General features: G+C 46.8%; 1 protein-coding gene across 1 annotated transcript; it reads left to right on the forward strand.

Moving 5' to 3' along the window:
- Positions 1–4,513: 4,513 nt before the first annotated feature.
- LOC131515943 (corepressor interacting with RBPJ 1-like) lies at positions 4,514–6,566 on the forward strand. The gene is made up of 3 exons (XM_058736416.1): positions 4,514–5,210; positions 5,422–5,586; positions 5,622–6,566. The coding sequence occupies exons 1-3, from the start codon at positions 4,584–4,586 to the stop codon at positions 6,261–6,263; spliced, it is 1,434 nt and encodes a 477-aa protein (XP_058592399.1). The 5' UTR covers positions 4,514–4,583; the 3' UTR covers positions 6,264–6,566.
- The last annotated feature ends 8,186 nt before the right edge of the window (positions 6,567–14,752 follow it).

Genomic DNA, 14,752 nt, shown 5'->3' on the forward strand with positions numbered 1-14,752 from the left:
CGCGCACGCAGATGGCAACACGGCGTTCCAAAGCCCCTGCGCAGCCCATTGGCCGAGCCGAGGCGGTATGCAAATGAAGGCGCCGGGGCCGCCCACGCCTCATTGTTGCGTGGAGACCCGGGGGCCGAGCCACCGGGAAGCGGGGCCCGGGGGTGGGGGGCTGGGCGTGCGGAGCTCCCGGGTGCGTGGGGGGCAGGCCCACGCGGGGCCTCTTGCGGGATGGAGCCTGTACCGCGGCCACGGGTGCGGGGAGAGGGTTCACCTCTCCGCGCTTTTGGGACTTGGTGCGAAGCCTGCTTTTGCTCGCGGGCAACATCGCCTCCCTCAGGCGCAATTTGGGTAGGGAACGCTCCCAGGTCAGCTTAGAGGGACAGAAATGCGACCAGACGGCGGACCTGCGGCAGGAGGGCGGCGGGGCTGTTTCTTCTTTCCCCGCGCGGTGCCCTGGGTGCAGTCCGCCCACATGACTCTGGCCAACAGGGGGGGGCAACACTTACTGGGTAATTTGCTAATAAATGTGGTGCTCGCCTCTACGAAGCGCCAAGCCCACTGTCAACTGCAGAAGAGCGCCTGTCTCCAGGGAGCTGTGAACAGCGCGCTCCGTACCCTCCCTCGGGAGTGCAGCGCACGCGGGACCCATCCCCCTCCGTGATTCCTACCAGTTGTGTCGTCGGTTACTGAGCGTCATTTTGCACAGCTGAGGCCCAGTCTGCGGCCTGGAGCGTCCTGTGGGTTCTTGCGTCTGAGCTGCCCCCCAACAGGCCGGCATCTGAGCTGAGCCCTGCCTCCAAAGGACCCCCGGGGGCTCCCAAGACGTGCAACCCACTCTTAGCCATGCTTAGCACTGAATGAAACAGACATCTTCCCCCTCCAGGCTCCACCTAAGAAAAAGGAGCTCCTCTTCTCTGAACCCTCAACAGGCCCCACCTGGGATGACCAAGAGCCATGGTGTGCCCAGGACCCTTCTGGTTTACACCTGCTGTGCCCTGGCGTTCGCTGTGGGCGTCCTGCGTTTCTCCAGAAAAAGTCCTTTGCCATTAGCTCTCGACTCCCTTATCCCTGGCATCATGCCAGTGAGGATTAGTGGGTAATGTTTCCTCGCTTTCCCTTAGAGGGTGTGGACAGGAGTGAGCAGAAGCATCCTTTCTCTGATACGGGAGAAAATGAACTTAGTGCGGGAGATAAAGGTGGTCATCCCAAGGATTACTTAGTATGACTTAGGTAAGTGCCGTAGGCTTCACTGGCCTACGGCCACAGACAAGTAACATAGCAGGATCAGAATAATATAGCAAGGTGATCTGTCTACTCAGCGGGTTGAACCCCACTCAACAGTAGGCTCCACCCACTGAGGCAAAGGCAGCTGGGGGCAGGGACTGGAGTGGGGGTCCCCTTTGTCCTGGGCTACTTCAGGACTGCCTGGGAGCATGCTCATCTGCCCTTTTTCTCCGTGACCCGAATGGTTTAAATAACACAGATTTGAAGGAATTTACCCTAACCCAGTCCAACTCTGGCCGTTTGGGAAGGGAGTGATTTTTTAAAACAACTTTTTGGCATTTCTTCCACTGCTGATAGTATATTCATTTCCTACTCCAGTTAATGTTGGTAATTTATCTCTTAATTTCATCAGGTATAGAGTTGTACATCATATTCTCATAATGTTTCAACGTCAGAACCTTTCATGTACATGTTTTCCTTTGTAAAAGTATTTGCGATCTTAATTTTTCAGTAACTTAGGCTCATGAGAGGGTTTGCCAGTTTTATTGGTCTCTTAAAAATGGTTCTTGAGTTGACTCATCATTGCCATAGATTTTTGTTCTCTCATTAATTCCCTTTTTATATATTGTTTCCTTCTGTTTTGCTCAGGACGTTAAGGTTATTAACAACAGAAACTGGTCCTGATTCGTGTAAGCTGGAAAGGAATGTATTGGAGAAGGATATCAGGTGGCCCAGAGATTTAGAGGGGCCTAGGGGACCGGGTTGGGCAACGAGCAGGAATGAGGAATCTCGGTGGTCAGATCCCCAGCACGCCCAGTTGGGGGCGTTTGTTGGGAGGTGCTGGCTCGGCCACTAAATGCTGGCTGTGGCTTCCTGAATGAAGGCTAAGCTCCTCCCTGCTTCTTTCAGGCGCTCACTGGAGACTCAGAGTTCCAGGGGGCAGCATCTGATTGGCTAAGTCCAGAGGATATACATACCCGGCTCTAGATGTCCAAAACGTACACCATGATGGAACTCCCTAATACAGGAAGCAGCTTCACAGGCTAGGCAGCCGAAACAACGATCTAAAAACCAACAATAACACAAATGCCCACTAACCTTTCTTTGAGGACCTGTCATCTCTTCAGTTGACCATGTGGTTTACTCGTTTTTATTCTTTCCTGTCTTGATAATCAGCACATATAAAGCTACAGATTTTCTCCCTGCGTATGGCTTTGGCTTCATACCTTGTTTTCATCATGTGGTACAGTTCTGATTGTTTTCTAAATAGACTTGTGGTTGCGTCTTTAATGTCCTCTTTGGTCTAAATGTTCAGGACTTTTTTTTTTTTTTTTTTAATCCTTTCTAGGTGGGGGCACCGGGGTGGCGCAGTCGGTTAAGCGTCCGACTTCAGCCAGGTCACAATCTCGCGGTCCGTGAGTTCGAGCCCCGCGTCGGGCTCTGGGCTGATGGCTCGGAGCCTGGAGCCTGCTTCAGATTCTGTGTCTCCCTCTCTCTCTGCTCCTTCCCCACTCGCTGTGCCTCCCTCTCTCTCAAAAATAAATATTAGAATTTTTTTAATCTCTCTCTCATAAATATTAGAATTTTTTAAATCTCTCTCAAAAATAAATACTAAAAATTTTTAAAAATCTTTTCTACGTGGTTTGATTTCTTTTATTCATTGTGTGTTCTAGGCTCGTACAGTTGTCAAATAACATATCTTAAAGTGGTTTTTTTTACATAGCCTATTACGTTAAATGTTATATGTTATAAATGTACCATAGAGGTTTGAACTAATGTGTATTCTGTTTTTGTGGTACAGTTTTTCTGTTTATCCATAACAGGGCACACCTTCCACTGAAGCTCCTAGCTCAAGGGGAGATTTCAAACTCATACTAGCTGGAGTCACATTGGCCAGTTGAAGGCTTAGCCTTTATGTCACCTTCCCGTGACCCAAGGGCCACAGCTCCTCAATCTGTTTAGGGAAGAGTAAACAAACGTCTTGGGCTATTTGGTGGCATTGCCTGCGTGGGAGTAGGAGAGCTTTGAGGCACAGATAAGCATCGCTCTAAACTGAAGAATCTTGGGGCATTTGGTGGTCTTCACGCGTCAGTGACAAGAGGGATGTCGTGGCTGTCTCTGGCAGTCTGGATAGATGGCCCATGTTGTGGCACAGGTGTTCTCCTGTTCCTTTTCTTGTGGTCCTTGCTTCCCACGCCCCCTGTACCTTCCCTGGTGCACAGAGTGCTATGCTGGGATGCACTGACCTTTCCCTCTCTCGTGCTTAGACCCGCTTCTGAGTCCAGTATTTGCAGCCTTTGTATCTGGTCCTGTGGTGAACGACCATCCTGCGTGGATGGGAGCAGGAGAGCTCTGGGTAGGGGCAAAGGGGGAGGGGGCATAGTGATTGTCTAAAGCAGGATAACGTATCCCAGTATGTAGCCCATAAATCAAGTCTTCTGGACTTACCATTCAAATGATCTGTATCCTGATTATTGGTTTCTTCACTTCTGGAAGACCGAGGGCCATTGTCTGCAGTCTCCGATTAGGATTGTGTCTGTTGTGCCTTATGTTTGAGAGTTGAGCTTTGAATGGTTTTCAAAGCTATGTGCTATGTGCTATGGTAGTCTGTCCATGTGTATAACTGTTGTGTCTTCCTTGTGGGTTGGAATTTTATCCATAGAAAGTAACCTATTTTGTTCCATTTGTGACTTTTTGCTTCCATTGTACTTTGTCATATATCAATTTTTGCATTACTTTTTGTTTATACGTGTTTCGTATGTTTTAACTGGTCCTCTTTTTGTCCTCTTTTTTTCCCAGCTTTATTAAGGTATAATTGATCTATGACATTGTGTATATGTAAGACATACAATGTGATTATTTGGTATGTGTATATATTATGAAATGATCACCACAATGACATTAGTAAACACTTCCATCACCTCATATAATTATCTTTTTTTTTTTTTTTAAAGGTGAGAACATTTAAGACCTACTCTCTTAACACCTTTCAAGTATGGGTCCTTTGACCTTTCAGCCTGTTTCAAGAATGTGTTCTCTTTTTAATGCTTTTATTTATTTTTGAGAAAGAGAGAGAGAGAGAGAGAGAGAGAATGAGAGCAGGGGAGGGGCAGAGAGAGAGAGAGACACAGAATCCAAAGCCAGTTCCAGGCCCTGAGCTGTCAGCTCACAGCCTGACGTGGAACTCGAACCCACGAACCGCGAGATCGTGACCTGAGCCAAAGTTGGTCGCTTAACCGACTGAGCCACCCAGGTGCCCCGGGCATGTGTTCTTATAAACAATAAAATTTAGAGTTCCGGTTAGGCGGCAGTATTTGTTTACGTTGTTCACAGTTCCAGTGGCCGCCGGCCCCAGCTTAGGCTTCAAGATGGGGAAGTCTTTTGCCAATTTCATGTGCAAGAAGGACTTTCATCCCGCCTCCAAATCCGGTATCAAGAAAGTATGCATGGCAGAGCAGAAAATATCATATGATAAGAAGAAACAAGAAGAATTAATGCAACAATATCTTAAAGAACAAGAATCATATGACAATAGGTTGCTTATGGGAGATGAGCATGTAAAGAATGGCCTTAATTTCATGTATGAGGCCCCACCAAGAGCTAAAAAAGAAAACAAAGAGAAAGAAGAAACAGAAGGAGAGACTGAATACAAATTTGAATGGCAGAAAGGAGCTCCAGGGGAAAAATATGCCAAAGATGACATGAACATCAGAGATCAGCCCTTTGGTATTCAGGTTCGAAATGTGAGGTGCATTAAATGTCACAAATGGGGTCATGTCAACACAGATCGAGAATGTCCTTTGTTTGATCTTTCTGGAATAAATGCAAGTTCAGTTCCCACTGATGGCTCAGGGCCATCGATGCACCCCTTGGAGCTAATAGCGGAGATGAGAAACAGTGGGTTTGCACTGAAACGAAATGTACTGGGGAGAAACTTGACCGCAAATGATCCATCACAGGAATATGTTGCAAGTGAGGGTGAAGAAGATCCAGAAGTCGAATTTTTTTTTTTAACGTTTATTTATTTTTGAGACAGAGAGAGACAAAGCATGAACGGGAGAGGGTCAGAGAGAGGGAGACACAGAATCTGAAACAGGCTCCAGGCTCTGAGCTGTCCGCACAGAGCCCGACGCGGGGCTCGAACTCACGGACCGCGAGATCATGACCTGAGCCGAAGTCGGCCGCTTAACCGACTGAGCCACCCAGGCGCCCCCAGAAGTCGAATTTTTAAAATCACTAACAACCAAACAAAAACAGAAACTTCTCAGGAAATTGGATCGACTTGAGAAGAAAAAAAAGAAAAAGAAAAAAGACAGAAAAAAGAAAAAACTTCAGAAAAGCAGAAGTAAACACAGAAAACATAAAAATAAATCCCCCTCCTCCTCCTCTCTTCCTCCTCCTCCTCTTCCTCCTCCTCCTCCTCCTCCTCCTCCTCCTCCTCCTCCTCCTCCTCCTCCAGTGAGACTTCAGAAAGCAGCAGTGAGAGTGACAGCAAAGAAAGGAAAATACAAAAGAAGAAAAGAAAGAAAAGTAAATGTTCGGGGAATAGCAACAGTGATTCCGAAGAGAAGGACAAGTCTAAGAAGAGAAAACTTTATGGAGAACTTTCTAGCAGTCACCATAACAAGGACAAAGCCAAGGAAAAGCCTAGGTTTTTAAAACAAGAGAGTTCTAGACAGAATAGCAAATGGAGCCATGCTGATTCCGACAGAAAGTCCAGAAGCCATAACCAGAGCCCAGAGAAGAGAAGATCTGCAAGAAACGCGAGGAGCAGCAGAAGTCAGAGCAGGGACGGGAGGGGTAGGAGAAGCCCGAGCAGAAGTCACGGTAGTTACCAGCAAAGAGAAATAAGAAAACGGCCACAGCGAAGTCCCAGTGAAGAGCAGGATGGAAGAAATGGCCCCAGAAGCCACGGCACAGATGTCTACAGAGGAGGAAAACCGCACAGGGAGGACCCGGGAGATAAGCGTGCCGGAGTGGCGCAAAGAGAACGAAGCAGAAGTAGAGAGAATAAAGAGAGACTGTATGTGACAATTACCTGGGAATAAAAATATCTCTGCTCACTTATCAAATACCTGTGGCAAGGGCTAAATTACGTACTATTGTCTTTCTAATAAAAAAGCTTTGTTTTAATTTTCCATCCCTGAAAACTGGCATATCAAATACAAAAACTACATGAGTCCTATAGGAGTGAACTTTGCAAATATTTGTAAGGAATCTCTTTGGGGGCTGTAAAAATATTTTCCGTGGAGAAATGTCTCTTGTGCCCTCTACTAGATAAAAACCCCTCTAACTCTGTGGCATTTTCTTTTTTCTGAAACATCATTAAAAGAATGGCAATACAAAAAAAAAAAAAAAAAAACCAATAAAATTTAATTTTGCTTCTGGGCCAAAATAAGTCTTTGCCTTTTGTTAGAAAGATTTCAAGCATTCACATTCATTATGAAAAGGATATATTTGGTCTCGGTTTTGTCAGTTTATGGCTTGTTATCCGGGTTTCTTTCCCCCCCCTTCAAATAGTTGCTTCTATCACTCGTATCTATTTTACTTCTTCTTCCCCTTTGTTTTTGGAAACTGTACACCCAGTTTCACTCAACCAGTGGTTGCCATTGTTCTATAAAATATTTGAACTTACAGTCTCGGTCAACATCAATAATCAAACATTCTGTCAAAGCCATAGCGTGATGACCATGAGCCAGGGCACCTGGACTGTGTCTTGCTCATTCCTCCTTCAACTCCGACTGGCTCCCGCAACGACCCCAGCCATCTGAGAAGTCTCCAGCAGAGACTGGGGTCCAGTTCCCTTCGTGGGAAACAGAACACCAAGCCACTGAAGACTGGGCTGCAAGGTGTTGGTTCCAAGTCAGGGAGGCCAAGCTGCGTAGGAAGGAGACCATTTGGACAGAATTTTGAGATGGACGCACAGTGAAATTATTTTAAATCCAAAGTGAAAGCTTCCGTAAGTGTGTATATTCCATCATATGATAACACCTAAAGAAAAATTGGAGACTACGGAAAAGTAAAGGGGAGGCAAATTTACCTTCGGAATCACTGTTGAAGCAAGTACTCTCAATACTTTGGCACCTTTTTCCTTTACAGTCGATTTCCGACACAAAAGGTAAACGTGCTGTCACAACTGTGCAAACTACCTTATTTTCTTCTTTGTTCTCTTAATTACATGAGCAACTTTTTATTCTGCCTAGTCTTCACGCACATCATTTTCGTGACAGCTGAATAACCGATTGTGTAGACGTATCATTAAATTTTATTATTTTCTGTCACTACTCAATTTAAAAGTTTTCCCCCAAATTTTTCATTTAAATGCCACGTTTTTTATGCCACGTTTTAAATGCCATCTTTTTCCATATTAGTATTTCTCTCTGTATTTAGGGATAGTTCCTTAGAATGGATTCCCAGATATAAAATTAGTGCATGAAAGACTGGAACAGTTCTAAGTGCAAATTGATAACATACTGCTCCCTGATCCAAGGTCATTAAGAGGAGAGTCTTGTAAAAATGGGGGGGGGGGGGGAGGGAACAAAGAAGTGTGGATTTTTATCTTCCATTTGCCTTGAACTTTATGTTTTTAAACGTACGGCCTGATGCAAGCCCCAGACTGCACTTCTAGGCAGAACTTGGAGAGCTGACTTCAAATCCTGATGTCTTAAATAATCCTCAGGGGGCGCCTGGGGGACTCAGTTGGTTTAGCATCCGACTTCGGCTTAGGTCACGATCTCACAGTTCATGGGTTCGGGTCCCACGTCAGGCTCTGTGCTATCAGCTCAGAGCCTGGATCCTGCTTCAGATTCTGTGTCTCCCCCTCTCTGTGCCCTCACACTTTGTCTCTCTCTCTCTCTCTCTCTCTCTCTCTCTCTCTCTCTCTCAAAAATAAATAAACATTAAATTATCCTCAGATCTTAGGCTAACCATGACCTCTCTCAATCTCCAGATCTTTTTCCCTAAAGAAAGCCCTCACCCGTTCGCCCTTCCACTTTGGGCCACTCTACGGAGTTTGTTCATTAGGTCACGTATTGGGATTAACCAGACCTAGAAGCATCCTTGCCCCCGTCTACCACCACCCCCACCTACCTGGCTGCAGCAGGATGTTGAGAGCATTAATACTGTTTCTGCTCTCCTCGTAACTTCATAGGCCTTTTATTTCGCACATCTGGGAAAGATATGTGCCCGTCGGTGAGGTAACGGCAGACATGATGAATCCCGCATGTCGAACATGGCAATTTGCCTTGAACTTGCAAGATCACAACTGGGGACAAACGTACAGATTTTCTTCACTTATTGTTTTACAGAAAGCTAATGGACAGCCAATTGACCAGTCAAGAAAAGGCCAGAGATATCTTTTCATTTTTAAATGTAGAGTGGGGGGGGGGGAACCCAAAGTGTTTTCATTTCTGCAAAAATGAAACTGGGTGAAGGGCACCTTCTCAACAATGAAAGCAGATGTAATTACCTAGTGAATCAATGCATATCAGTTCTCTCCAATACGTTACTCCATTATTCTGGGTTCTGTGCACATTCAGTTAGAATTCTGGGTCATGCGGCTCCTCTAGTTAGCCTTTGTTAATTACGTAGATGCCATTTCTATGTTCACACTTAACCCCAGAGGACTGATTTGTCCCTTCTAATAAAGGATTGTTCAGTTTGCGCCTGGGGCCGGGGAAAGGGAGCCGCCGCTTTTGTAAACTACTCCTGCCACCTTGTGGTGCTCCTGAGAAGTGGCAGAGTCAACTTCGGGAGCCATGAGCATGGTGGCCAGTGATTCCATACCTGCCAGTTCCTTGTATTTCAGAGCTTTTAAGAAGCACACTCCTGGGGCGCCTGGGTGGCGCAGTCGGTTAAGCGTCCGACTTCAGCCAGGTCACGATCTCGCGGTCCGTGAGTTCGAGCCCCGCGTAATGGCTCAGAGCCTGTTTCCGATTCTGTGTCTCCCTCTCTCTCTGCCCCTCCCCCGTTCATGCTCTGTCTCTCTCTGTCCCAAAAATAAATAAAAAACGTTGAAAAAAAAAAAAAAATTTAAAAAAAGAAGCACACTCCTACCTCTCCAGTCAGGTCACAGCAGCCCTTCTGGATGGCATTAAATGTAAACATGTGCTACAGCTTGGTTACCTTGAGATTCCAGATCACATCCGGGACTTCTGTGAATTCGAAATCTCTGACGGGTCTCACTGTTAAGAGTCTCAAGAACTGTTCCAGGGTGCCTGGGTGGCTCAGTCGGTTAAGCGTCCAACTCTTGATTTTGGCTCAGGCCATGATCTCACGGTCTGTGAGCCCCACACTGGGCTCTGTGCTGACCGTGTGGGGCCTGCTTGGGATTCTCTCCCTCTCTGTGTCAAAAAATGAATAAATAAATAAATAAACTTTAAAGAAAAAAAAAAAAGACAATCACTGAGATATCGAGTGTGCAGCAAGGAAAGACGAGGACACGGGGGGAGGGGGGAAGCCTCAAATCCTCCTCCCAAAGGAGGAGAGTCGAGTCGGGGAAGGAAAAGGCAAATGCAAAAGGTCTGGGTAAATAGTTGCAGCTGCACTTGTTAGGCAAGAGCTGTGATTAGTCGTGTTAACCCTGCGATTGCTGCTTTCATGCTAGCCTCTCGGAGCTGCTCAATACACATAACTATGCGTGTCATCAACAAATATGATTCTGAGGAGGGAAACTGAGGATGTAGACCAGCAAGAACTTGGGGTGGTGGTCAGGGAAGGGTTGTGGGACGTGGATGGCCCCGAGAGCCAAGGACACGGTGAGGTGTGGCTGCGTAGTCGAGGTGACGGGAGCTGTTCCATGGAACAGTGTGGACACACTCTGCAGCCGGAGCCTGGACGGCCCGCAGAGTGGGGAGCACAGGAAGCCTGGAGGTGGGGAGTTCCCATCTGGTTGTGACCTTGTCCCTGACTAGCTCTTTAAGGGGACCATGAGGTTGATCACAATGCTCTCACAGGTGTTGCAGAAGTTTTGTTCAATACGGGAGACATTTTCCTCAGGATCATCACCACTCATGGCTTGATTCCGCTCCTGGTCACTGCTCAGGGCTGTGTAGAAGTGCGGACACCCTCACCGGCCGGGGGGATCCTGGCCCTAGACCTCATCAGTCCGGGCTCGCTCGTGTTCCCTACCTGTCTCTACTCCAGGGGGTAAAAAAAACACATTCCTTTTATAAAATGTGCTGAATGAATACATTAAAGCCACCAATTCTCAAGACTCAGCAATAATAGTGATAGAATTGTAGATCGCTGATTTATTCTAAGAAAACCCAAAGAGAAGATGCATTCAATCTTTTTTTGACATTTATTTATTTTTGAGAAAGAGTGCGAGTAGGGAAGGGGAAGAGAGAGAGGGAGACACAGAATCTGAAACGGGATCCAGGCCCTGAGCTGTCAGCACAGAGCCCGACGGGGGTCAAACCCACGGACCGTGAGATCATGACCTGAGCCGAGGTCAGGTGCTTAACCGACTGAGCCACCCAGGTGCCCCCACAGATATTCAATCTTAAGACTATTTGTGGGTGCCTGGCTGGCTCAGTTGGAGGGGTGTGTGACTCTTAATCTCAGGGTCATGAGTTCGAGCCCCGTGTTGGGTATAGAGATTAATTAAACAAATAAAACTTTTTTTTAAAAAAAAAGAAAAGAATGTTTTCTGGGCTATTAAAAAGTACTTTTGTCCACCTATTTTCCTGTGAGCCCCCATTTTTCTGGGGAAAAGTTAATCCCCAGATTGACTTCCTATTTCTATTGGGGTTTCTATTCCTCTTTTTACTGCTCTTGTGTGAAGAGATCGTGGTTCCCTGTAAGTGTAGGATTGGCTGTGTTTACAGATACATCATGCACTCAGCATCTGGCATTTCAAGAATCTGCCACTTGTCCTGTATGTGCCTCTAATCATAAAAGAAAGGTTCATACAGCATCTATCCCTGGATTGATTTGTTATTTTTGTTAGTCCTTTGCTATTGTCATTACGGTCTATAGGGGGCAGTAGGAACCTCAGCGTGAAACAGCAGAACGTGAAGCTCCGAATGGTCAAACACGAGATTCCCTGGCTGTCTAAAGCAGTGCTCCTCCGTCTTCAAGGTGCGCGCACGTCCCCTGGGAATCTGGTTAGCATGCGGGCTGATTCCCTGGGTCTGCAGTAGCCCAAGATTCTGCATTTCTAACGAACTCCAGGCAATGCCAGCGCTACAGGGCCAGGGACCACACTTTGACTTGCAAGGCTGTAAATGACAGTCTTGTAGGGCCAGGGTGCAGTGTTCTTTACATACATTTGTCATGTGAATCGTGAACATGCACGGCCAACAGATCCTGTGTTTGATGAACTGGCTGGATTGAAAACAACTGAGTTTCAGCAGTGTCTTTTCCCTTGACCTTGGGGGTGCCATTTTCTCCTTTGTGGCTCGGCGACGCGGTTGGTAAACTTTAGAGGCTAATGTTATTTGTCATCCCCTTGTAGGTGTAGAATTCTGAGCCTGACTTTGCCAGATTTTACCCTAGGAGTGGAATGTGCCCTTACCCCTGAAGCTTGGAACTGGTGGTCGTCAGTCACCTGCCGTGGCAGACGCCCTAGGCAGCCCCTGCACGTGCCGGGGGGGAAAGAAGTGAGATATGTGTGGTCTCCAATTCAGGGAGTAGAGACCCACTCAGAGAGAGAACTGTCCCCCAACAAGATGCAATTGATCCACCTCTCAAGCTTTGGTCTTGGAGAGAATCAGGACTTGGATGTATTTGAATATCCTTGCTCTGAGATCACTCGGGCTTATTCATTTAACATACATTTATTGGGCACCTGCTGTATACCTGGCCTTATGCTGGGGGCTGGGCCAGTAGAGATGAATCAGAATTTGTCTTGTGGGGGCTGATATTTGAAATGTGTGGGCAGGTTTCCACGAAGAGTCCCATACAGTCCTAAGAAAAGCCAGAGTCTGCTTGCACTATTGGTGGGAATGCAAACTGGTGCAGCTGCTCTGGAAAACAGAGTGGAGGTTCCCCCCAAAATTAACAACAGATCTACCCTATTACCCAGCAATAGCACTGCTAGGAGTCTACCCAAGGGATACAGGAGTGCTGATGCACAGAGGCACTCGTACCCCAATGTTTATAGCAGCACTTTCAACAATAGCCAAATTATGGAAAGAGCCTAAATGTCCATCAACTGACGAACGGATAAAGAAGATGTGGTTTATATACACAATGGAATACTACTTGGCAATGAGAAAGAGTGAAATCCTGCCATTTGCAGCAACATGGATGGAACTGGAGGGTATTATGCTGAGTGAAATAAGTCAGGCAGAGAAAGACAGATACCATATGTTTTCACTCATATGTGGATCTTGAGAAACTCAACAGAAGACCAGGGGGAAGGGGAAGGGGGAAAAAAGTTATAGAGAGGGAAGGAGGCAAACCATAAGAGACTCTTAAATACGGAGAACAAACTGAGGGTCGGTGGGGGGTGGGAGGGAGGGGAAAGTGGGTGATGGGCATTGAGGAGGGCATTGAGTTGGGATGAGCACTGGGTGTTGTATGGAAACCAATTTGACAATAAATTTTACAGAGAGAGAGAGAGAGAGAAAAGCCAGAGTCTAGGGAGCTGGCTGATGGGTGTCCCTACTGCGGACCCCTTGGGGTGTTTCCCCCAGGCAGGGTAACTCAGGAATATTCACGTGGTATCACATGGTGTGTATTTGGAGCCTGGGTTATTTTACGCACTAACGTGACCCTTATCTCATTGTATTGAGTTGTGGCTTCATTCTCCTCCCTATGAAACTCGGAGCTGGAATTTTAAAAAAGTCTTAGTAAGTCTTAGTAAGCATGTGTCAATAGTGGCACTATCCCATCCTTGGGACTTACACACGCCCACCCACACCCACTCTGACTAGCCGAGAACCCACCAAACTCTGTTATCCCACAACATTGGAGAAGTAAGTGAATGACTCAAGATCTGACCTGCGGTTTTGAAGAACAGGAAGGCATTGACCTCCGAGTTCATTTGGGTTTAGGCAAACCTGATCTATGCTGTTAGAAATCAGGGTGCTGGCTCCCCTTGGGAGTAGCAGTCCTGGCTGGAAAGACCCATGAGGCTTCTGGGGGCTGCTGATGTCGGATTTCTCATTCTCGGTGCAGGGCACGTAAGAGGGTGTGTGCTGTGAGAAAACGTTAAGCTGTCCTCCTAAAATATATGGGCACTTTCTAGATGCAAAAAAAAAAAAAAAAAAAAAAAAAATTTATGAAGTTCATAACTTTGAAAGGTTTTGACTACATATAGCAGCAATTTTAAAAGCAGAAATGAAATCATAATGCTTAAGTCAATGACGATGAACAAATGCCCCGAATTCTCTCCTTGGCAGACCCAATGCTTCTGCTTAAAAACAAAACAAATCACCAATTACCTAAGCCTGGCCACCCCCATGCAACACATTTAAGGCTAAAAACTTCAAAAATGGCCTGTCTTCTCTCTGTTTTCCATTCTGCGTTGCCCTCCCCCCACAGACACTCGTTGGATGATCTCACCTGATTTTTATATAGAAAATTGAGTCCATGTGGTGTTAGCTCCCTCCAGCCCCCCTCGTCTCCACCTGAATGCGATCCCGGGAAGCCCCGTTTTCCCCCATCTTTCCCCCTGAGCCTGGGGGCAAGGAGCCCATCTCCTCTCTGCCTTTCTGCATCTAACTTCCCGCAAGGTCAGCCCCTCCCCACAGGCAGCAAATTCAGGATCTCCCAGACCTGCCCTCTCCCACCCCCCCAACTCCCACTCGCTCCCAAGGCCTTTACATTCAGGCAAATAACTTGAACTCCCTTCACACCCCTCTGGGACATTGGCAGGACCCTCCCCAGAGATCTGCGAGGCCACTTTTTCTACAGTCTTGACAGTTTGATTTTTTTGCCTTGCATTTGCTAGTCTTCCAGACATCTATGGGACCTAACTTTAAGTGCTTTTGAAAGTTTGGAGGGGCGCCTGGGTGGCGCAGTCGGTTAAGCGTCCGACTTCAGCCAGGTCACGATCTCGCGGTCCGTGAGTTCGAGCCCCGCGTCAGGCTCTGGGCTGATGGCTCGGAGCCTGGAGCCTGTTTCCGATTCTGTGTCTCCCTCTCTCTCTGCCCCTCTCCCGTTCATGCTCTGTCTCTCTCTGTCCCAAAAATAAATAAAAAACGTTGAAAAAAAATTTAAAAAAAAAAAAAAAAGAAAGTTTGGATGCTCAGCTCTTGAAAACACTTTAATTAAATGGACCGAAACACTTGAGTTTCTCTGAGTACATAGAACCTTCTTAGCTCTCTAAACGGGGCACTTTTGTTATGCAGCCTGCGAGTTGGAGGTCCAAGTCTGGCCTTTCCGTCCTCCACAAGAGCGAGATAAAGCATCCAGCAGGGAAGCTCCAGGCACCACACGATCCGGTTCCCAAACTGCTGGAGGGCCCCCCAGAAGCCCAATTAGCCCCAAAGCCAAAGCATCAATTCCCTAATGATAAATTTCCCCAAAATGTATAGTCGTATGATCCGTTGTGGTTCACATATGATGAAGTAGCCTCTGCTCTCAGGAC

The sequence above is a fragment of the Neofelis nebulosa genome, chromosome 7 (assembly GCF_028018385.1).
Source record: "Neofelis nebulosa isolate mNeoNeb1 chromosome 7, mNeoNeb1.pri, whole genome shotgun sequence".
Classification (NCBI taxonomy): Eukaryota; Metazoa; Chordata; class Mammalia; order Carnivora; family Felidae; genus Neofelis; species Neofelis nebulosa.

Coding starts and splice junctions, on each gene's coding strand:
- LOC131515943 (XM_058736416.1), top strand. CDS start 4,584: ATGGGGAAGTCTTTTGCCAATTTCATGTGCAAGAAGGACTTTCATCCC. Junction 5,211..5,421: donor AGGGTGAAGAAGATCCAGAA/GTCGAATTTTTT, acceptor TGAGCCACCCAG/GCGCCCCCAGAAGTCGAATT. Junction 5,587..5,621: donor ACAGAAAACATAAAAATAAA/TCCCCCTCCTCC, acceptor TCCTCCTCCTCT/TCCTCCTCCTCCTCCTCCTC.